We start from the raw sequence: 24778 nt of genomic DNA on the forward strand, positions 1-24778 counted from the left end.
GATGTAGATGGGAGATAAGGAACGACCAGATCTAGGTCTTCAACCAACCCAAGAGAGATCATGTCACTCCGCTGCTAATCTCTCTGCAATGGCTTCAGTTGCAGCATCAAGTTCAAAGCTCTGCTTCTCGCTACCAAACAATTACCCAAACGGCTCCTCAATACCTTCACTCCTTCATCCAGAGCTACACTCCCTCTCGACAGCTCCGCTCAGCAACTGCTACCTACATGTACTTTCAAGAGCAAGCTAAAGATTCAGCTCTTTAAGCAGAACTTCTGCATCTAGTAAACTTCTCTGCTCATCAGAATGAGTTAGGAGATCTGCCCACCTCTTAGCATGACTCAGCACTGAGATGATCGTATGATTGTGTCTTTTAAGACATAGTTTTCCTGTATAAATGGACTGTTGTGTTGGATGGGAAGGGAACACCCTAGCACTAGCATGGCAGCACCTGTGTCCAACTGGACTCCCAGCAGTCTGACCAGCACTGATCCAGCTGGACCTCCTAGGTCAGGGGTCGGCAACCCAAAATGTTGAAAGAGCTGTATTGGACCAAAAACACAAAAAACAAATATGTCTGGAGCCGCAATGAATGAAAAGTCTTGTATCAGCCTTAGAATGAAGGCAGCACATGCTGCATGTATCTATATTAGTTATAACTGGGGGAAGATTTTTTTTTTCATTATGCACTTCGAGAAAAAAGTGGAAATGTCGAGAAAAAAGTGGAAATGTCGAGAAAAAGTTGAAATGTCAAGAAAAATGTCGAAATTGCGAGAAAAAAGTCAAAATGTCGAGGAAAAAGTCGAAATGTCGAGAAAAAAGTAAAAATTTTGAGAAAAAAGTCGAAATGTCGCGATTAAAAAGGAAAGGAAAAAGCAAGAAAAAAAGAGAAAAAAAGGCAAAAATGTCGAAATTGCGAGAAAAAAGTCAAAATATCGAGATTAATGTACAACTACAATCTCGAGAAAAAAGTCAAAATATCGAGGAAAAAGTCGAAATGTCGAGAAAAAAGTTGAAATGTTGAGGAAAAAAATCAAAATCTCGAGAAAAAAGTCGAAATATCGAGAAAAAAGTCGAAATATCGAGGAAAAAGTCGAAATGTCGAGAAAAAAGTCAAAATTTTGAGAAAAAAGTTGAAATGTCGCGATTAAAAAGGAAAGGAAAAAGCAAGAAAAAAAGAGAAAAAAAGGCAAAAAAGAAGAAAAAGGAAAAAAAGAAGGAAAAAAAGAGAAATAAAAGAAGAAAAAAAGGAAAAAAAAGGTCAAACATTTTCTAAAAAGCTCCAGGAGCCACTAGGGCGGCGCTAAAGAGCCACATGCAGCTCTGGAGCCGCGGGTTGCCGACCCCTGTCCTATGTGATTCTGTGCTGGTGTTGTTTTCTCAGATGTAAGTCGCTTTGGATAAAAGCGTCTGCTAAATGACAGTAGTAGTAGTATTTTCACACCACTCACGCTCATCGTTTATATAGTCATCCCAGTCGAAGGAGCTCTCGTTCTGCCCCACCGTGGTGTTGATGTAGTCGGTGACGTTGCTGCCGTCGGTGGCGTTGGTTAGCATGCGCACACACTTCTGCCTCAGGTTCCCCATGAAGAGCTGCAGGCCGATGAGGGCGAAGACGCTGAGGCAGAACACGGTGAGGATCATCACGTCCGACAGCTTCTTTACGGACTGAATCAGAGCGCCCACGATGGTTTTCAGGCCTGTGAGGCAAACACGGAGCAGGGGATGAGAGAGGGACGTCTCTAATGACTCTGCCTGCTCAGTGCAGCTACGAGCTAAGGAGAAGCTGCCAATCAGTGCTCACTGATGGGATCTGTGCCCACACTTCCTGTATGGACGTCTTACTCTGGTACAAGAGCCGAGCTGGCACAGATCACTGCTAATCGTGGATTAGCAATCAGAGAAATCAGTTTTCATTTCTATGAAGCAGACAGAGAAAACTAATATCCCTGGTTCTTTTGCTTATCTACGGAAGAGTATTAGGGCCATGCAGGAGAGAAAATATTTGAGAGGGGAAGATATTTTTTATGGTGCACTTCGAGAAAAAAGTCGAAATGTCGAGAAAAAAGTCGAATTGTCGAGATTAATGTTGAAATACAATTTCCAGAAAAAATTCGATATGTTGAGATCAATATTGAAATACAATTTCAAGAATAAAGACGAAATTTCGCCTTTTTTCTCAACATTTCAACTTTATTCACGAAATTTTGACTTTTTTCTTTACATTTCGACTTTTTTCTCGAAATTGTACTTCAACATTAATCTCGAAATTTCGACTTTTTTCTCGGCATTTCGAAGTTTTTCTCGAAATTGTACTTCAAAATTAATCTCAAAATTTTGCTTTTTTTCTCAACATTTCAACTTTATTCACAAAATTTTGCCTTTTTTCTCAACATTTCGACTTTTTTTCTCAAAATTGTACATCAACATTAATCTCGACATTTCGAATTTTTCAAATATTTTTCATGGTGCACTTCGAGAAAAAAGTCGAAATGTCGAGATTTAATGTTGAAATACAATTTCAAGAATAAAGACGAAATTTTGGCTTTTTTCTCAACATTTCAACTTTATTCACAAAATTTTGACTTTTTTCTCAACATTTCGACTTTTTTCTCGATATTGTACTTCAACATTAATCTCGACATTTCAAATTTTTTCTCCACATTTCAAATTTTTTCTCAACATTTCGACTTTTTTCTCGAAGTGCATAATGAAAAAAAAATCTTCCTCCTCTAAAATATTATTTTTATTTTTCTCCTGCCTGGCCCTAATACTCTTCCGTAGCTTATCACTTTATCACTTTAACACTTTAAGCTGGCTCTTTTTTGTGCAGACGCAAAAGCCCCGGCCCAGCACATGTCTGGGGGACTGTAGCAGAGCTGAATGGCGTGGGAGGTTCTGGGAAGGTGACTGGTGACTCTCAGGCAGAGACATGAATGTGGTGCCACCGCTACCCTGGTGCAGGCTCTCTATTTGAGCATTACTTTTGCTCCATAGACATCTATTAAAAAATGGGTTTATTGAAAGAGCAAAATGGTGCACACCTCCACCCAGACCAGCGTTTTGCTGCCTAATCTCCTTTGCAACTTATTGATTGATTGATTTGATTGATTTTGTACATGTAAAAAGACAACAATTAAAAAAGAAGATAAGAAAACAAAACAAAAAAAAATACAAAGAATTTGATTTAAAAAGACCTGCGCCTTTTTAAATCAAGACTTAAAACCTATTTATTTAGAATTACTTTTAATACCCAGTAGTGTGGTGACACTTTTTACTCTTTTCATTTTATTGTATTTATTTTTTGCTCTGTCATACGATTGTATGTTGTATTTTGTAAAGGGCTATGTACCATATTTTCTGGACTATAAGCCGCACCTGCATATAAGCCGCATCCGCTCTATTTAAAAAAAAAGATATGCAAGCTGCAGATATTTATGTTGTTAGATTAGATATTTACTACATGTACAGAAGGATTTAGAACTGTAAATGATGTACATGTTTGTACCTAAATAGATCCTTTCCTAACAGTGTCTTTTAACACGGCAGCAACTTTGCTGACTAAAACGGGATAGAACCAAGAGAAAATAACCAGTATTTATCTATTTATCTGTTTGAAATCTGCTTCTACCTACTTTTATCTGCTAAAGAAGAAGTAGCGTATTCTTCTTTGCATTTATTTTGTCTTAGTTTTGATTCTAATTCTGGTTAGAGCGCCCCGAGTGGTGGAAGAAAAATCCACAGAATAGCTGCACCTTTGTATAAGCTGCATGTTTCTAAACCTATGAAAAAAGTAGCGGCTTATAGTCCAGAAAATACGGTAAATAAAGTACATTTACATTTACATTTTAATCCCAGCACCACTGCAGAATCACCTGCAGCCTCCGACTCTTAAAATCAGGACAGAAGATTGACTTGTTGCTCATCACTTAGGGATTTTCTCAACAGCATTGGAACATGGATGGGCGTTTATAATGGACTCGGAGTAGAGGCATGGCTCCTCCACACTGGTCTGGGCATCTTGTTGGGATGCCCCTGAATGCCTCCCTGGGGGGCCGTTCAGGAGGCGTTCCAGAGTCAAGAAGAGGCAGGCTGGAGAGATTATGTCTCTCAGCTGGCTTTGGAAAGCCTCAGTGTTTCCCACACAAGCGCTCGGGGGGGCAGATGGAGGTCTGAGCCTCTCCGTTTAAGCTGCTGCCCCCACAACCCAAACTCTGATAAGTGCTCATTATTGATGGTTTTCAGCATAGTAGTGGAGCAGGAGGAACAAGGAAATGCACGTGAACTTTATCAGGGAGGTAAATAACTGTGGCGTCACATTCATGTCAAATGTTGAGAGTGCAATAAATATCAATATCTAGTGATGGGGTGTGGTTTCAGTTCAGCTGCAGGGGGAGCTGCAGGGCAGCTATGGAAAAGTATTAGGACCATGCAGGAGAAAAAATATTTGAGAGGGGAAGTTTTATTGTGCACTTCGAGAAAAAAGTCGAAATGTCGAGAAAAAAGTCGAAATGTCGAGATGAATGTTGAAATACAATTTCAAGAATAAAGCAGAAATTTCATGAATAAGTTGAAATTTTGCCTTTTTTCTCAACATTTCAACTTTATTCACGAAAGTTTTACTTTTTTCTCGACATTACGACTTTTTTCTCAACATTTTGAGTTTTTTCTCGAAATTGCACTTCAACATTAATCATGACATTCCGACTTTATCTCGACATTTCAACTATTTTCTCGAAGTGCATAATGAAAAAAAACTCTTCCTCCTCTAAAATATTATTTTTATTTTCTCCTGCCTGGCCCTAATACTCTTCCTTAGAAATAGGACCCCATGTGAGATAAATGGGATCCATTCTATGCCATTGATTTCTAACATTTCTAACATAAATCAGATTTTGATGTGATGTATTGCAAGTGATCAGACCTGAGATTTTTTTTTTATTGTGCACTTCGAGCAAAAAGTCAAAATGTCAAGAAAAAAGTTGAAATGTCGAGATTAATGTTGAAATAAAATTTCAAGAAAAAAGTTGAAATATCAAGATTAACGTTGAAATACAATTTAAAGAAAAAAGTCGAAATGTCGAGAATAATGTTGAAATACAATTTCAAGAATAAAGTCAAAATTTCATGAATAAGTTGAAATTTTGCCCTTTTTCTCAACATTTCAACTTTATTCACAAAATTTTTTCTCGACATTACGACATTTTTCTCAACATTTTGAGTTTTTTCTCGAAATTGCACTTCAACATTAATCATGACATTTCGACTATTTTCTCGAAGTGCATAATGACAAAAAAATCTTCCTCCTCTAAAATATTATTTTTATTTTTCTCCTGCCTGGCCCTAATACTCCTTAATTCCTTAGAAATGGGACCCCATATGAGATAAATGGGATCCGTTCTATGCCATTGATTTCTAACATTTCTAACATAAATCAGATTTTGATGTGATGTATTGCAAGTGATCAGACCTGAGATTTTTTTTTTTATTGTGCACTTCGAGAAAAAAGTCGAAATTTCGAGAAAAAAGTTGAAATGTCGAGATTAATGTTGAAATAAAATTTCAAGAAAAAAGTTGAAATATCAAGATTAACGTTGAAATACAATTTCAAGAATAAAGTCGAAATTTCTTCTCGAAATTGTATTTCAACATTAATCTCAACATTTCGACTTTTTTCTCAAAGTGCATAATGAAAAAAAAATCTTCCTCCTCTAAAATATTATTTTTATTTTTCTCCTGCCTGGCCCTAATACTCTTCCGTAGGGCAGCAGATCAGGTGATGGCTGCAGAAGAAACTGGACCGGTTGTATCCACTCTTCTCATCAACCGTCTCTCTGTTTCTGCAGCAGCAGCTGGAACCAGACGGGACCCCGATACCCGGCCGGCTACAGCCGCAATCAACGGCCTGAGCCGTTCTCTGACAGGAGTGACCTGGAGTTGGGGGGATTTTCCACATTCAGATTCTGCAAGGCCATTTTTCCTGGCCACTCCTGCAGATGTGTGACTTCACAAGAACTACTTCCGTTGAAGTGGATTTTTGCTTTCTCAAAGGTCATTAATGTGTTAACCAGGTCACTATTTGCTGCCGCTGCTGCTTATCTGTGAAAAGGTGCTGCAACTTTAGGTCATAGATGTCTGCATAGGTGTGATCACAATGATCCAGTGACAAGCTGGTCAAAGCACTGGCCGGGAACAGCCCCCTCACTGGATGTGCACTTAAAAAACCTCTCTCTCGTGTGTGAGACTGCTGTTTATGACGGTTTCAAATGCAAATCCAATCTCAGTCTGAATGGTCTCATTGCTAAAGTACAATTTTAAATATTCTTTTGCGTTGGAACGGACCAGTTTTATGGTAAAATGCCCTCTGAGCTCGTCGGTTCATGTCGGGCAGTCACACGACTGCCTTCTGTCCAAAAGAAAGCAGTGCACAACTGCCTGAAACAGCTCTGGCACTTTAGTGCCGAGAAAATTAGATTACATCTGTAATTTGTGACGGTAAGACTCTTCATCCACTTCCCCTCTATTTTAGCTTTTTTTTTTTTACATCAGTTCTGTGATTGTAGGTTACCATAGCAACTGTGTGGCTTAAAAAAGCAAGAACACACGGATCAGGTCTGATCACTTGCAATACATCACATCAAAATCTGATTTATGTTAGAAATGTTAGAAATCAATGGCATAGAATGGATCGCATTTATCTCACATGGGGTCCCATTTCTAAGGAAAACTATTAGGGCCAGGCAGGAGAAAAATAAAAATAATATTTTAGAGGAGGAAGATTTTTTTTTTCATTATGCAGTTCGAGAAAAAAGTCAAAATGTCGAGAAAAAGGTCGAAATGTCGAAAAAAAGTCGAAATGTCGGGATTAATGTTGAAGTGCAATTTCGAGAAAAAAGTCAGAAATGTTGAGAAAAAAGTTGAAATGTCGAGAAAAAAGTCAAAATTTCGTGAATAAAGTTGAAATGTTGAGAAAAAAAGCAAAATTTCAACTTATTCATTAAATTTCTACTTTATTCTTGAAATTGTATTTCAACATTCATCTCGACATTTCGACTTTTTTCTCAACATTTCGACTTTTTTCTCGACATTTCGACTTTTTTCTAGAAGTGCACAATAAAAAAAATTCTTCCCCTCTCAAATATTTTTTCTCCTGCATGGCCCTAATACTCTTCCGTACAATTCAGTGCAGATGAATCCATCCAACAGTCCTGGCTACTCCTTAACTAAGGGAAAAATAACGTATAAAATCCTGCATGACCCGCCCTCCCATCGCCAGTCTTTGCACCAGGTCACCAGATCCCAGCGTGTGCTTGCACAAGGTTTTGCGCTGCCACAAAAATCAGAGCCTAGCATGTTTATAAGACATCAAGCTGCCAAAGATGAAGATACACTGTGCTGTGGCGTTAAATGATAATCTTCATTAAAGGAGCCAATGCCCCGACTCAGAATTGGGGAACACTTTATATTAACTACCCGTTATATCTAGTTAATAGATCATTAGTAAACAGTTAACTAATAAGCTATTAATGACTTGTGAGGTATTTGTTAACAGTTTGTTAAGGATTCATAATGTTGCCTTATAGATAATTAATAGGTCAATAATAAACTGATAGTTAATGAGATATAAATGACTTGCTAAATAACAGTTAACAGTTTGTTAAGGATTTATAACTGTGCCTTATTAATTATTAATAGATCAAGAGTAAATTACTTACTAATGACTTGTTAAGTTTATATATGTTATTGGGATGTTATTCTAAAGTTGCAACTGTATTCCTCATTTATTAACTGTTAGTAAATGAGGAATGTCATATGAATCCTTAACAAACTGTTAACAAATACTTCACAAGTCGTTAATAGCTTATTTAATAACTGTTTACTAATGATCTATTAACTAGTTATAACGGATAGTTATTATAAAGTGTTACCACCAATTGTTGTAGTGTTTAGATTATCATTCCTCAACCACTCACCGGGTCATTTCCCCATGAAACACACAACACAGAACAAGGCATGCACAAGGAAGCAAGCTTAGGAGGAACCCTACACACATAAGTGCTTGCCACAAGAAAATCGGCTTTTGCAATGTCTCATGCAGAAAGGAAAAACAAATAGTGCACAAAATCTACTTCTAGAGCTCCCGAGGCAAGAGTAGATTTCAACCAAAACAGCTCTGCTCGGCAGGATGTGTCTAAAAGCAGAGAATCCTGTCAATCTGTGCAGATTGGAGCCAGATTCCAGCTTTTACGGGCCTTGGGACCACGGCAGCATGAGGGACGGCGGTTAGCGTCGTCAGGCTTAGCTACGGTGAGATGAGCTGAAAGGTGGAGGCACGAGGAGCATGTTTGGATGCTGCGAAACGCCCGTTAGCCATTAGCATTTCAATAGAGGGAATGCGCATGACGTCACAGATGCGACTTCACAGCGGGTTACGCCCACTGAGTGGCAGAAAGACTGAGTGGCAGAAAGACTGAGTGGCAGCGTAAACTTTCAGTTTGAGCAACTGGAAAACATCTAAAATGGGAAAGAGCTGTTGCTGCGATCGACTGTACTCATAGATTTAGCAAGAAATCGGAGTTATCATTTTACAGACTGACGAAAAATAAGCTTAAGAGAGACAAATGAATCACTGCAATTCACAGAAACAACTGGATCCAGACACCGAAACGTGGATTTGCGGTTCCCATTTTGTATCAGGGAATGTTGGATTTTTGGGTAGCTAACGTTAAACGGTCAAATCATAAAGTTTGGTGTCCTCATCACTTTAATTTCGCCAACAAATCCTGCCTTGAAGTCGGACCAAGCGTCAAGACTTTTGTAAGCCTTCAAGCTTTGCTTCGTGTATTTCCCAGGCGTAGAAATTAAGTATTTTCCGCACTATAAGGCGCACCTAAAAGCCTTTAATTTTCTCAAAAACCGGCAGTGCACCTTATAATGCAGTGCGCCTTATATATGATCATTACGGTAATTTCTGTTACTGTAGTCAGGGGGATTGTGGCTACTGTAGTTGGTGTTGCCGAAGTAATGGCGCTAAAAATCGTCACAGACGTTCAAGACAACAGCAGTGACGCTGACTCGCATAATGGCGACTTTGACGAGACGGAGCAAAGCTGGTTTTTATTTTGTTAATAAAGTTTGACATACGGTACTTTTCTTCTTGTTTTTTTTTTTTGCATTTGCTGTAGGATTTTGTAGCATTTCCTGTAGCGCAGCTCCATCAGGTAGATACGTAACTCAACCCCAGCCACTATAGTACGGGATTTTACCATATATTTAGTGCGCCTTATAATGCAGTGCACCTTATATATGGAAACAGTTTTAAAATACGTCATTCATTGAAGGTGAGCCCTATAGTGCGGTGCGCCTTATAGTGTGGAAAATACGGTACATATAAATATCAGAAACTCGATTTGTGGCCAAATATTAATGTCCATGGACCACTGGTTCTTGGGGTAACTGTACGGGTCACTGTCAAGTCCAACTGCCTTTAATTTAAGCTGATAATCGGCTGTTATCCCGTCTTCTCCACTAGTTGCAGACATTTTTGCCACTCAGTGCGAGTAAGGGGCCGTGGTCCAGTGGGAAAGTGACGTCAATGCATTCCCTCTATTACCCTCCAGGCCCTGAAGGCTCTCACCTGGAATGACTGATATTGTTTTCAGGGCCCGCAGAACCCTGAAGGTTCGCAGTGCTGAGACATTGCCCAGGTCCACAAACTCTGTGACATATCTGTAAGGGAAGGGTGGGGAGGTAGGGAGGGTGGACATGGGTTGGGAGGAGGTTTTGGGGGGGATGCAAGGCGTGACGAGACAGAGGAGGGTCGTGGGACGGGAAAGGGAAGGGCGAGAGGAGGGAATGGCAAACGGTCACGCACAGAGGACAGGTGGCAGGAGCGCTGGCAGCAGCCGCCGGCAGCCTTACCTGGTATTACCGAGATAGTTTTCAAAGCTCGCAATACTCTGAATGTGCGCAGAGCTGAAACATTGCCTAGGTTTACAAACTCTGTTATATACCTGCAGGATTAGATGCACAGTTACTGCAAAGCAATGCACAGGCAAACCCACATCTGAGAATCACATCCACCCCACACAGCTTCCACTGATTACAGGACTCTCAGACAGAGCGGATAATAAAACCATAAGACTGGGATCAGTATATAATCCTTAAAGTGGCCGTATTATGCTCTTCTATGGTTGGACGTGACCAGAGGCACAAGAGAAATGCATGTTGTAGTATTTCTGTGCATTAAAGACTTTTAATACTGTTCCTGTGATTTGAAAGTGGAAGTTTTTCTGAACTACACAGAAAGGATAGAGTGTATTTTTCCATCTGTGGATCTGCCAGTACTTCTAACAATGTCCCTTTTGTTTCCCCAATGCCTCCATTGAGATGTGTTAGCACACTGCAACCGTGTCTTCTAGGGTTGCTTCATCACAGCAGTTCCTGCAGACCTGTTTCATGAACAAAGCTCAGGCTAAGGCTAACGTACGTTTCGGTGCAAACACTGATGGTGCAGTGACGACAGAAGCCCAGTCTCCGGCTTGTACTCAAAATCAGCAAGAAAAACATCCACTTGATTCAAAACATCCATCCATCCATTATCTATACCCGCTTTATCCTTTGCAGGGTCACAGGTAGGGCTGGGCGATATATCGAGATTTTAATATATATCGATATATTTTCAAACGCGATATGGTACGAGACAATATTGTTAATATCGATAAAAAAAATAAAAAAATTTAAATGATTTTGACATAGCTTATTTTGTGACAAATTGACTTGAATGTTTTATTTGAGATTTGCACAAATGTTTTGTTATTTGCACAACTGTCAACCTCAGTGGAAAAGTCTGCCTGTTACTGTCTACATTGTATTAATTGCACAGTGTATTTTAATTTAATTGTTATGCAGGAAAGGGATATTTGTTTTACTTTATTCAAGAAACATATTTATTCTACATATGCAGGCAGTTTATTTTTATTTTATTTGTTTTATACATTTTGATATTGTGCAGACCTCTGTTAATAAAGGAACCTGTGTGACATTTGGCACGAGGCTTTGTATTAAAACTGACTGTTTTTTTAAGGGTTTGCCTCAGAAAAAAATGAAGCAAACAGAGATTCAGAAAAACAGAAAATAAAACGTATTGTATAAGCCTTAGAATGAAGGCAAATGGCGAAAGGCGAAATGTCGAGAAAAAAGTCAAAATGTCGAGAAAAAAGTTGAAATGTCGAGAAAAAAGTTGAAATGTCGAAGAAATAGTCAGAATTTCGAGAAAAAAGTCGAAATGTCGAGATTAATGTTGAAGTACAATCTTGAGAAAAATGTCGAAATGTCGAGAAAAAAGTAAAAATGTCGAGAAAAAGGCGAAATGTCGAGAAAAAAGTCAAAATTTCGAGAAAAAAGTCTAAATGTCGAGATTAATGTTGAAGTACAATTTTGAGAAAAAGTCGAAATGTCGAGAAAAAAGTCGAAATGTCGAGATTAAAAAGGAAAGGAAAAAGGAAGAAAAAAAAAGAAGAAGAAAAAAAGAGAAAAAAAGAAAAAAAAGGTCATTTCTGAAAAAGCTCCAGGAGCCATTAGGGCAGGGCTAAAGAGCTGCATGCGGCTCTAGAGCCGCGGGTTGCCGACCCCTGAGCTAGAAAATATCGAGATATGACTTTTGGTCCATATCGCCCAGCCCTAGTCATGGGGGTTTGCTGGTGCCTATCCCAGCCAATTTCAGGTGAGAGGCAGGGGTTCACCTTGGACAGGTCACCAGTCCATCACAGGCCACATATATACACACAACCAGACACACTCACACCCACGGCCAATTTAGAATCATCAATTAAAATCCTATTTTTTTGGACTGTGGGAGGAAGCCGGAGTAACCAGAGGGAACCCACACAAGCAGGGGGAGAACATGCAAACTCCACACTCCATGAACCGGGAACCTTCTTGCTATGAGGCAACAGTGCTAACCACTAAGCCACCGTGCCGCCCTGATTCAAAACATCTCATGCAAAAAAAGCAATCAAGCTTTGCAGCTTGTTGTGCTGTGCACGTTCAGACGTGTTTGAAGTGTTCAGTTCTTTTACAGGAAATCCTGTAGAGACGGGTTAATATGCTGAAAACATGTGTCTGACCAGGAACAGGAGCCTTTATCTCTGTTCATCGGCAAGCCTCCAGGAACTCGACCAATCAAAACACACTTACGTCAAACATGCTTATTTCTCAGGTCAAGCCTCTCCTTCCTATCAGACCTAGTTCTTCTAGCTCAGGGGTCGGCAACCCAAAATGTTGAAAGAGCCGTATTGGACCAAAAACACAAAAAACAAATATGTCTGGAGCCGCAAAAAATGAAAAGTCTTGTATCAGCCTTAGAATGAAGGCAACACATGCTGCATGTTTCTATATTAGCTATAACTGGGGGAAGATTTTTTTTTTTCATTATGCACTTTGAGAAAAAAGTTGAAATGTCGAGAAAAAAGTCGAAATGTTGAGAAAAAAGTTGAAATGTTGAGAAAAAAGTCGAAATTTCAAGATTAATGTTGAAGTACAATTTCTAGAAAAAAGTCGAAATGTTGAGAAAAAAGTAAAAATTTTGAGAAAAAAGTAAAAATTTTGAGAAAAAAGTCGAAATGTCAAGAAAAAAGTCGAAATGTCGAGAAAAAAGTCAAATTTTCGAGAAAAAAGTCGAAATGTTGAGAAAAAAGTCGAAATGTTGAGAAAAAAGTCGAAATTTCAAGATTAATGTTGAAGTACAATTTCTAGAAAAAAGTCGAAATGTTGAGAAAAAAGTAAAAATTTTGAGAAAAAAGTAAAAATTTTGAGAAAAAAGTAAAAATTTTGAGAAAAAAGTCGAAATGTTGAGAAAAAAGTCGAAATGTCGAGAAAAAAGTCGAAATGTCGAGAAAAAAGTCGAAATGTCGAGATCAAAAAGGAAAGGAAAAGGGAAGAAAAAGAGAAAAAAAAGAAGAAAAAGGAAAAAAAGAAGAAGAAAAAAAAGACAAAAAAAGAAAAAAAAAAGGAGAAAAAGGAAAAAAAAGGTCAAACATTTCTGAAAAAGCTCCAGGAGCCACTAGGGCGCGCTAAAGAGCCGCATGCGGCTCTAGAGCCACGGGTTGCCGACCCCTGGTCTAGCTACTCTGGAAGTACAGGCCATTAGAATCAGATGGCAGAAAATGAGCATAATATGGCTACTTTAACGTCAAGAGACTTCCTGTTGACTAGCTGAAGTCTTTGAGGTAAATATCGGGTCTCGTCCATAAAGGAGAGTAGTTTCCCTGCAATGCTTTCAAAGCGCACATCAACAAACTGCAGATTCTGGCTCTTCTACTTCTCACATTCAGTGGGACTTAATTAGCTGCTGTGCTGATTAACATTCAATGCATTTGGCTGCTTAATCTGTGTCAGATCACGTTAAGATGATCCTAAACACACTTGTCATGATACTTACGCCATGGAAATTACACTGAAATCCAGCCAATTCCAGGGGTCCGTCAGGAAAGTGAACTTCCCCACACAGAAGCCCCTGGCCAGGATCTTTATCAGGGACTCAAAGGTGTAAATCCCTGTGAATGTGTACCTGGTAAACAAGAGGAGGACGGGAGGAAATGAAGGGACACAGAGAAATATTGATTTTGCGATCACAGGAAATACGACAGAGCCACTGTGCACAGTCCTGAGTCTATATATAACCGCTATAAAATGCAGCTTAATGTTGCTTTGGTCGATTCATTTCTGGAGTTTATCTCTTGGCATTTGTTGAGCTGTGACCTGGTGTGCGTGTGGAGCAGAGATCAGTTTACTTACGTACTCGTTTCTACTGCAAATGAGTCCTCATGAGAGCGCAAGATTGAATTTTACATCACAAAGTGGTTTCTGGCATCAGTTAACAGAGCTCCATGTCTCCTCTGCAAGGTTTCAGTTGTTCCTACAATATTTTGTTTCTGGGCATTTAAACTACTGATGATGACAAACTAACGTTGTTGTTTTTGGTTTTTGCAATCTTTGTAGACAACCTTTTCTTGTGATTATAACAAAACTGAAGGTTCATCTCCAGATTTTCGTGAATCACCTTGTTTTTCCATTTTTTGCATTTGGAATAAAAGTACAGGACTGTCTCAGAAAATTAGAATATTGTGATTTTCTGTAATGCAATCACAAAAACAAAAATGTCATACATTCTGGATTCATTGCAAATCAACTGAAATATTGCAAGCCTTTTATTATTTTAATATTGCTGATCATGGCTTACAGCTTAAGAAAAAATATTCAAAAAATTTGAATATTCTGGGAATCTTAATCTTAAACTGTAAGCCATAATCAGCAACATTAAAATATTAAAAGGCTTGCAATATTTCAGTTTATTTGTAATGAATCCAGAATGTATGAAATTTTTGTTTTTTTTAATTGCATTACAGAAAATAAAGAACTTTATCACAATATTCTAATTTTCTGAGACAGTCCTGTATACAGCTCTGGAACTAATTTGCTTTTTTTCACATATTTGAATCAATATATGTATCTATATGTATATATAGATATATATAGATATCTTTTGTTTTTTGTATAGAAATTAAATTAATTTTGTTATAATGAAATAAAGTTTAGGGGGAAGGATTTAATACGTTTCTACTTTTTCCTACTCATTTTCGAGCATGTTAATTATGATGGACGATGTTTTTATTTTTGTTTATTGTGTTTTCTTATTTACATTTATTTATTACTGATTATTATTGTTTTGTTTTTTATTCACTACTGTTTCATGTTCGAAATAAAATTTCAATTAAATTCAATAATCTTCAAAGTTTCACATCAACTCAATTAAACTCCTAGGAAATCAATCTTATTGTGATTATTGAATGACTGGTTTGACTTCCACGTATTTGTTTACAACACATTAAAGAACAAATGTACATCAGTAAAAATATACTTTCTATGTATAAATGACACTTTTGAGGTTTATTTTGCTGCATAAATTCAAGGTTGTGCAGGTTTTGGATAGTTATCTGTGTGAGTGTGATGACATGTGGGTACTCACTCTACATTCTTGGCCCATTCTGGGGGGTTACTGAGGGTCATGAAAGCACAGTTGGTCAGGATGGTGAACATGATCAACATGCTGAACATCGTAGGAACGCAGTCAAGGTGGAAAGGCTTGCTTTTGAAAGGTTTGAAATGTCCCCAACAGTAAAACAACATTTTCTCAAGTAAACGGTCTATATGCTCCTATTAAGTCTAAAGGATGTGTAAATGTAAAACACTGAACCAGTTATTTTTTTAATAAAAAAAATAAAAAATAGAAATAATAAATACAAATGCATATTTTATTAATATATATATATATTTATAAAAAAGGCATATATATATGCATTTTTAATATATATTTTAATATAACATATATATTAATTTTATTAATATATATATATTTTTTTTTATAAAAAAAAAAAATATATATATATTAATAAAATTAATATATGTTATATTAAAATATATATTATATATTAAAAATGCATATATATATATATATATATGCATATATATATATATATATATATATATATATATATATATATATATATATATATATATATATATATATATATATATTTTTTTTTTTTTTTTTTTTTTTTTTTTTAACCAACATGGTATTAACCATTAATATATATCCAGACAAGAAAAAAATAAATAAACCAGCTATGACACTAAGTCTGTATAAGCAGCTGATTTAACTCCCTCTTTTGTCTGGTAAACCCTTTAATCCAAATCAAGCCTCGTCTGTGGTAAACTCTGAAAGGATATGAGTGCACTAAAATCCTAATAGCGATCTTCCTCAGAGGGTTGAAGGGGCTTAGGATGTACAAGGCAGAGGTGGCATTGAAACGGAAGATTGTCTTCCCACGATTCAATACTATGAACGTCTGAAAGACAAGCAGAAAGGGACATGAAGACAGTCAAATCCGATTTCCCATGCAGGCGTTGTGAGTAAACGTGTGGGATGAGGAGATCACATCTGCTTCAGAGCGTCCAGGATCAGCCACTGCCCCGGGTCTGGCGTTGGTATTTTAATCACACTGGTTGCGTTCACCTCCAGGCAAGACGTGCTTGACACCTCAGTTGAACAGGCACAACAGCTCGGATTAGCACTTAGCACCTCTGTTGGCCAGGACTTTAAAGGATCTGACTGGGCACATCACATCATGCAAGAACGGGCTTTGCGGTACATTTGAAGGAAGATTTTACATGGAAAGCAGTTTTAGAAGACGAATACCAGCCTTATACGGAACCAGCAGCTGAAACCAGTGGCCCAGGTCCAGCAAGAGGAGCCCAGCGTAGGTCATACATGCATCAAAAAACATCAGCTTGCTAATGGTGCTTTTCCACTAGTACCTACTCAGCCCGACTCGCCTCGGTTTGGTTCTTTCCCACTAGGGGTCTAACGTGCCGAGTAGATACTTTTCTGTAACTATTCTGCAGAGGTTCTAAGCGGCTGAGTCGGCGGCATCTGACGTCATCACACTACAGGCCACTGATTGGTCGGGGGGTTGGAGTCAGACGTCTGAGTCAGGATGTGGAAATCAGCAAAAGAGCGACTCTGACGGCTTCTTGTTCATTTTATTCAACAGGCAATGGCAGCAAAAGTCAGTTTGCTGATCCAACTCTGAGGTGCAGATGTTCATAAACCTGGTGCTGAGGAGAGAATTAAAAAGGGATCTAGACGGGCGATAAGGAACGACTAGATCAGGGGTCGGCAACCCGTGGCTCTAGAGCCGCATGTGGCTCTTTAACGCCGCCCTAGTGGCTCCCTGGAGCTTTTCAAAAATGTTTGACCTTTTTTTTCCTTTTTTTCTTCTTCTTTTTCCTTTTTTTTTTTCTTTGTTTTCTTCTTTTTTTCTTCTTTTTTTCCTTTTTAGTGTTTCTTTTTAATCTCGATATTTCGACTTTTTTCTTGACATTTCCACTTTTTTCTCGAAATTTTGACTTTTTTCTCAAAATTTCCACTTTTTTTTCGAGATTGTACTTCAACATTAATCTCGACATTTCCACTTTTTTCTTGACATTTCCACTTTTTTCTCAACATTTCCACTTTTTTCTCAACATTTCGCCTTTCGCCATTTGCCTTCATTCTAAGGCTTATACAAGACGTTTCATTTTTTGCGGCTCCAGACATATTTGTTTTTTGTGTTTTTGGTCCAATATGGCTCTTTCAACATTTTGGGTTGCCGACCCCTGGACCAGATCTACCAGGAGTTCTGTCACTTCATAGCTGCTCACGGCCCCCAACGGACTTTTCAGCAGCGCCGAGATAAACAAACAAACAAAAATTAAAAAGCGTCGCTGCTTGAAGCTTCTTTCACTCTCATTTTTTAACTTGATATCAAACACAAGCCACAGACCCAGCAGCACATTTATCATCTCCTCCAGGTTCTACATCTTTAGTGTTGTTTTCTTCTTCGTTTAGATCACACAATCAAATACGTCACAGCAGCTTCGCTCCAACCTCCTACTTCTGCTCCAGGTGCTGAATTGTTATGGAAAAGAAACCAGGCCGAGCTGAGATGAGTAGAGCCGAGTAGGTGCTAGTGGAAAAGCGCCATAAGAGATGAGTGAAGTGTAGTGCGTCTCCCAACGTGGGACTCTGCTCTCCTTCCTCTCACGTACGTGTTATCGCCAACATTAACTGTGTCTGGAATTATGTGAACACAATACTGAATTGGACCTAACTGGAATGAACTGGATTATAACAACCGGGTTTATTGTAAACTAATTAGATTATAATTGGACTGCATTGAGCTTCTTTGGTACCTGAATAATGTGCTGAATTTTAACGTGAATAGATGCTTTTCACATAACAGGAATTCAACTGAACTGAGTCAGTAAAGATTTCCTTCTCGCTGTCTTTCTGAGACAAAAGCTGCACATCAAAACTCCTACGAAATCAGTGTTGCTTCATAAATATTCTATTGTGATAATGAACAACACATTCACCAGTTTTCCAATCTGTGTACTTCTTGCTGCAATATCAAAAATATTGTTATTATTAACACAGTAATGGATGGAAAGCAGGACTGAGCATAAAAATATATGCTGAATATTTAAGTAAATTCCAACTTCTCTCTTCCTACAGTAATAAAATACACACAGTTTACTCTGGTCTTTGGTATTAGTATCAAACACCTCAACAGGTCCATCACGTGTTTTGGATGAACGTCTTTCTCATACGTAGACAGAGTGCTGCACAATCTCAAGCTCTGAACGTAACCTTGTGCTCGGGATAAAACACTACGGTGGTCTAAAAAAAGACCCATCCTCCTTTAACCATTGATCTTATTTTGTAGACTGCCTGTCACAACAGTTTCACATATTTCACATATTAATAAAATTGTATCTAAAATGAGTACCGTATTTTCTGCACTATAAGGCGCACCTAAAAGCCTTTAATTTTCTCAATAACCGGCAGTGCGCCTTATAATGCAGTGCGCCTTATATATGATCAATACGGTAATTTCTGTTACTGTAGTCAGGGGGATTGTGGGTAATGTAGTTGGTGTCGCCAAAGTAATGGCGCTAAAAACGTCAGGAATCGTCACAGACGTTCAAGACAACAGCAGCAACGCTGACTCGCATAATGGCGACTTTGACGAGACGGGGTAAAGCTGGTTTTTATTTTGTTAATAAAGTTTGACATACGGTACTTTTCTTCTTGTTTTGTTTTTTTTGTTTGTTTTTTTTGCATTTGCTGTAGGATTTTGTAGCATTTCCTGTAGCAGCTCCATCAGGTAGATACGTAACTCAACCCCAGCCACTATAGTATGGTATTTTACCACATATTTAGTGCGCCTTATAATGCGGTGCGCCTTATAGTGCGGAAAATACGGTAGTAATATTTCAATGATTAGAAGAGGAGCTCACCTGTTGACTGCCTCAACAGTAAAATTGGCATTACAATCTTTAGTTCTATCCAGTCTTGAATACTGCTCAACAATATGGTCCAGTGCTACAAGGCAAGATTTAGACAAAATTCCAGCTCACACAGAACAGGGCGGCGCGTCGCTCTCCGCTGCTCTGCTAGGAGGAGTGTTGAGTGGATGCATGACGCATTGTCCTGGATAAAAGTTGACCAAAGGCTGGCGTGTAGCCTGGTAACATTTTGGTTCAACATCTGGAATATTGGTAAACCTATCAATTTGTCATCACATCTAAAACCCAGCAATACTCAACATGGCTATGCAACCAGATCTGCTTCTGGTGTTCACTTTCCTCTTCCTCTACCAAGAACCAATGCACTAAAGAGGGCTACGATGTATAGAGCAGTAACACATTGGAATAAGCTTCCACCACATTTAACCATGATAAACAGTAAAGCTAGATTCAAAAATAAATTAAGAAAAGCAGTACTTAGCAAGGAAGTCAGTTTTAGTTAGTTGGTTTATTCTGAAATTATTGGTTTATTCTGAAATTCTGAGTGTGTAAAATGGAATATTTTATGTTGTTTGGTTCTGGCTGGTTTCAACAATTTAAGTGTTGAATTCCATCACATCTCAGATAATTTTTGCTTAGATTTAGTTATGTTTTAATTGTAAGGATTGTATTTTATTGTTTTATGTGTGCAATGTTGGACCCCAGGAAGAATATTCTTCACTGCAGTGAGGACTAATGGGGAACCTTAATAAAGAAAGAAAGAAAGAAAGAAAGAAAGAAAGAAAGAAAGAAAGAAAGAAAGAAAGAAAGAAAGAAAGAAAGAAAGAAAGAAAGAAAGAAAGAAAGAAAGAAAGAAAGAAAGAAAGAAAGAAAGAAAGAAAGAAAGAAAGAAAGAAAGAAAGAAAGAAATCTAGGAAGCAAGCACATCTACTCGTGTCCTTTGCTGAAGGCTAAATAGTTTTGGGTAATTAGCCTCACCAAAGCTAAAGCTAGCAAGTAAAGGTGCCGTGATGCTTTGTTTCATGGGTATTTGCAGTGCCAGACCTTCTGGTTGCTGTAGTAGGTGTCCAGGTCCTCCAGGGGGGTGGACACCAGGTGTGCAGGCGTGTCCCCGTAGATGAAGGGGAGAGACTTCCCCGCCTCCAGGTCGTTGTTGGGCTTGGGCCCGTTGTCGTCGTCGCCGTCGCTGCGGCGCTCCGCCCGCGGTCTCCGGGCCTCCTCCTCGGCGATGCGCCTCTCGATGGCGGCCAACGACTCGGGGACGAAGGGGCGGAAGCTGTCAGGTCCGGGCGGTACAAGCAGCTGGGCCATCTTGTCATCCTGCTCCTTCAGAGGGCGGCGAGGGGCTCAGCTGGGGAGGAGAGCTGCAGCAAGGGAGGAGAAGAGGGGGGGGTCGTGAGTCACGGCCTGGAAATAGCATGCACATTGGGGTCAGCGCATCCACCTGGACCAGATTACATCCTAACGGAAACGGGGGAAACCCTGCTTCACAAATGACAGGAGGTCTTAAAAGATGTCAGATTTATAGATCACAGCATTTAAGCACCAGAGGTCAAATAAATAACTAATAGCATTCACTGCAGAGTCGCTCTTGCTTTATCTTATACAAAACTCTTTCAAGGTTCAAGGTTCAAGGTTCACTTTGTCATTCCAAAAGTCCAAGTACAAGTGGAACGAAATTTCATTGCCACTGGCTCAAAGCAAGCAATAAAAACTATTAAAACACTAAAAACTCTAAATACTGTGCGTTTCAGTGTGTTATGAAAAGCCTGTTACATTGTTACAGCGCCCATTTTATCACCCTTTGTAAGTGAACCGTTGTACAGTTTTATTTATCAGAATTCAGACTTTTTATTGTCATTATATTATATATAGACGTTTTACTATTATTATGGGCATGCCAAGTAGTGGCATGACCATATTACAATCGTCCAAAACGGCCCAAAGGGCAATGTTGCTAGCATTTTGCTAACAAGCTAAAGTCGCAAAAATCCCCCTGCACAGCAGCGGGTGTACAGCATGACCCCGCACTGATGTGGAAGAAAAAAATCCCCCAAAAGTAAAACATGCCCGAGAAAACCTGAAAAATGCAGGTGATTTATTAGTATCCAGAAAAGATTTCCCTTTTCTTCTTGTTCTTCTTCTTATTCCGCACGCTTTTTTCGTCCGTTAATGCGGCCCATACCGCAATGCGCACCCATGCATGGCATACATCGTTGGATGCGTCTCCATCGTGCCTCGATGGGCATTCATTTTCTAAGTCAAAAGTGTTACCATGGCAACGCTAGATGCCAAAAAGCAAAAAAAAAAAAAATGGCAAAAATTGCGGCGCTTATTGCTCGGCTGAACTTTATCGTAGAGACATAGTTTCAAAATTTCAAACACTCGGACTGATTGGCACTAAAGGACCGTACAACATCATTACGCCAGTTATTACAGTTTTTGCGATATTTAACTTTCAATTTTTAAAAAATGGCAATTTTATTTTGGACGCTTGTTGCTAGGCAACAGGTTATCGTACGGACATCATTACAACATTGACAAACCCGGGACGCCTTGGACATATTTTAGTCTCATCATGCTAGCTATTACGCTTTTTGAGATATATATATGAGATATATTATTCTAATTTTGATGCCAACGGAACTTTGGATGCTTGTTGCTCGGCAACACGATATCGCAGAGACATCAATCCAACGTTAAAAGACTCGGAACGATGTGGACTACAACATACTGAGGTTTCATTAGGCTGTTGTTTACAGCATTTGAGATATTGAAGCTAAATTGTCCCATTCTCTCCTATGGGGCTTGTTACCATGGCAACAAAAACCTATGCATTTGTATGGGGGAGCATGTGAATAAATCATCCGTTAATGCGGCCCGAACCGCAACGTGCATCCAGGCCTTGGTTCGGTTTATTGGCCATTATTAATAACCCCAAACATGGCCAGAACCACCTCTGACACAACCAAAACAACCTTAAACACAAACACTACAGCCCCAGACCAAAGCAGCAAGAGGGGACGAATATGCAGTAGGGCATGCCCATTTCCAAATTTCCTGAGATTTTCTAGTCCTACAATACTCTTTCAGTGCGTTATGAAAAGCCTGTTACATCGTTACAGCGCTCATTTTATCTCCATCATTTGTAAGTGAACCGTTGTACAGTTTTACTTATCCGTGACAGGCCACTCACACCAAGGTTCAGAGGGTTGTTTTGGTTTTTTAACTAGAGGACAAGTCTTAAACAAAGGTAGTCAACAGTATGGATCAGCATAAAACTATAGTAAAACAATAACAGTCTGAAAAACAGGGATTGTGGCAGCTGGGGTTTCCTCTCCTCATAAATAAATGAACCATTTCATTAAGTGCACGTGGGCTCTGTTCACCCAGAATGCCTCACTCTTGGTTTATTGTTTATTGGATGGATCCCCATTAGCTGCCGCCTTGGCGACCACTCATCTTCCTGGGGTCCATAAAGTACATAAAATATTACATAAATGATAACATCTAAGACATAAATACATAGTCACACATTCCTAGCATAACTACTTATAATAAAAGCAACAATAATACACATGCATGTACACACACACACACACACACACACACGCAAATCAGTTATATATGCATAATATCATAATATATTAATAACACTATAATTATACTAATACACTATTATAGCACTAGTAATACCATACATTATTAATGTATTTTCAGTCACTGCTATCATTATAATAATTCTACTAATTTCAATATCAATAATAAATTCCCAGTCACATGGTCTGCAGCATTAGGTGAGCCTTAAGTCGTTTTTTAAAAGTTCATTTGTTTTGTGAGCGATATACTGTATGTGAGGAGGTAAAAAGTTCCAGGAGAATATTGAACGAAATATCGAGTGTTTGAGTAGATTAGTTCTCGTTGCACAGTGTAAAGTCCTGTGATGAATCTCAGTTTCAATAAATGCTTTTTAATAATAACTAATGTACTGCTTATTGGTTGTCAACCGATAAATCTTATCACAGCTACCACATAAGAAAATGATCACTCTGCAGTTAAACAGAGTATCTGCTCACCAGCTATAATGACTTTATGTTATGTTTTTCCTGATTTGTTCGACTGAAGCAGCCTTCCTATGATTCACAACATCTGGATGGATAGATGTTGCACATCTGCTGGCCTTGAATTGAATTGAATAGAATTGAATTGAAATATTATTTGGAACATTAAACAGTAGTGAAAACAAAACCAAACAATTAATCAATAATAAATAAATGTAAATAAGAAAATAAAAAAATAAAAGAAGACAAAAATATAAATAAAAACATGCATCCATCATAATTAACATGCTCGAAGAGGAGTAGGAAGAAGTAAAATCGTATTAAATCCTACACACACACACACACACACACACACACACACACACACACACACACACACACACACACACACACACACACACACACACACACACACACACACACACACACACACACACACACACATATATATGGGTCAATGACGAATAAGGATTTTCAACAGATCAATTTTAAAATAATAAAAAAAGAATGCAGTAGTTCAAACATTAAGAATGTTGTGTACACATAAATTCATATACAAATGTTAAATTAAGTGATTTCAGAGTTTTTTGTCAAGATGAATTGGCACTAGCCTTAAAAAAGGTCATGTGGTGCAACCATGATTCATATTAAAATAAATTAATTTCCTTAACATCTTGCCATCTTTTTTTTTACGTTTTTTTTTAAGTTTTCAGTATTATACAAAAATTGTTGTTTTTTTTAATGGTCGCGCCACATGATATTTCATAAAATGGACATCATCAGTCAAACTTTGTTTGTATATTATGATCGAAATACAAATACAATCTTACTGTTGCAATCTTACACACTACAAAACACTTCGGAAATCATGCCAGATAGGGCAGAAGATTGATTTAAAAAATAACTAGTATTTTTTGTAAAATTCAAGTGAGTCCATATGTGGGACAGGTAGGTCATATATATGGTATTTTTTTATCCATTTAAACCTTTTTTGAATTGAAAATAAATCTGTTTTTCAGAAAATATAGGCATCACGTCATTGACCCATATACTCATACACATGCACTTTTTGGATATGACATACGTATATATACATACACATATAATATACATATACATATATATATATATATATATATACACATATACATACATATATACAGACGTTCACACAAATGTTATATGAATATCAATAACACACTTAGCAGGAGCGTTTGCAGAGGGAGGCTGGGGGAGGGCTGCTTGCATGTGACCGTGGGGCAAGGCAGGGCTACTCTGCATATTCATTCATCTGTGCATGTTAAACACACAGAGGTGGAGATCAAAGACATTTGGAGGCATAATAATCATAAATAATGACAAAAACAACTTCTGAATATGCATTTTAAAGAGCAGAGATCAGTTTGGGAGGTTTCATCAATAGTGCAAGACTTTCTGTTTGTGTAGAACAGAAGTTTTACTGCACACGGATGTGTTTATCTTTCCTCAGCATCGTTGTTCATGTTGATCAGATGTCTTTGCCTCAGGCAGTTGTTCTGCTGGAAGTAAAAAACCACAGGGTCCACCCTCTTAATATGTTATTACATTAAAAGCTCCTGTTCTGACATGTTAATTTAACCATTAGACTTTGGAAGATATGAGGTTTATAGATTTATAGATGCAGACAGCCTCAGAAATGCTAATGTCTCTGAGTGACTAATGCCAAATTGACTGTCTTCTGTCTAACACAATAGTCTGACGCTTGCAGTTTTATAACTGATGACATGGGAAGAAAATCACAAAGGTTATATTTATAGGCCATCCTTTTT

At 38.2% G+C, this 24778-nt stretch overlaps 1 protein-coding gene across 6 annotated transcripts in view; it reads right to left on the reverse strand.

Moving 5' to 3' along the window:
* scn1lab (sodium channel, voltage-gated, type I like, alpha b) overlaps positions 1–24778 on the reverse strand; it is a 97028-nt gene that overhangs the window by 61354 nt on the left and 10896 nt on the right. For 4 of the 6 annotated variants that reach the window (XM_061716166.1, XM_061716169.1, XM_061716165.1 and 1 more), the window contains exons 2-7: positions 19954–20273; positions 15790–15908; positions 15029–15118; positions 13442–13570; positions 9922–10013; positions 1452–1700 (exon numbers count right to left, since the gene is read on the reverse strand). In XM_061716166.1, the coding sequence (XP_061572150.1) occupies positions 1452–1700; positions 9922–10013; positions 13442–13570; positions 15029–15118; positions 15790–15908; positions 19954–20220 (946 nt within the window). In that variant the 5' untranslated portion in view covers positions 20221–20273. Of the gene's footprint in view, positions 1–1451; positions 1701–9921; positions 10014–13441; positions 13571–15028; positions 15119–15789; positions 15909–19953; positions 20274–24778 lie in introns of those variants that run through there. The other 2 variants (XM_061716170.1, XM_061716171.1) reach the window with 2 other exon arrangements.

The sequence above is a fragment of the Cololabis saira genome, chromosome 24, assembly GCF_033807715.1.
Source record: "Cololabis saira isolate AMF1-May2022 chromosome 24, fColSai1.1, whole genome shotgun sequence".
Classification (NCBI taxonomy): Eukaryota; Metazoa; Chordata; class Actinopteri; order Beloniformes; family Belonidae; genus Cololabis; species Cololabis saira.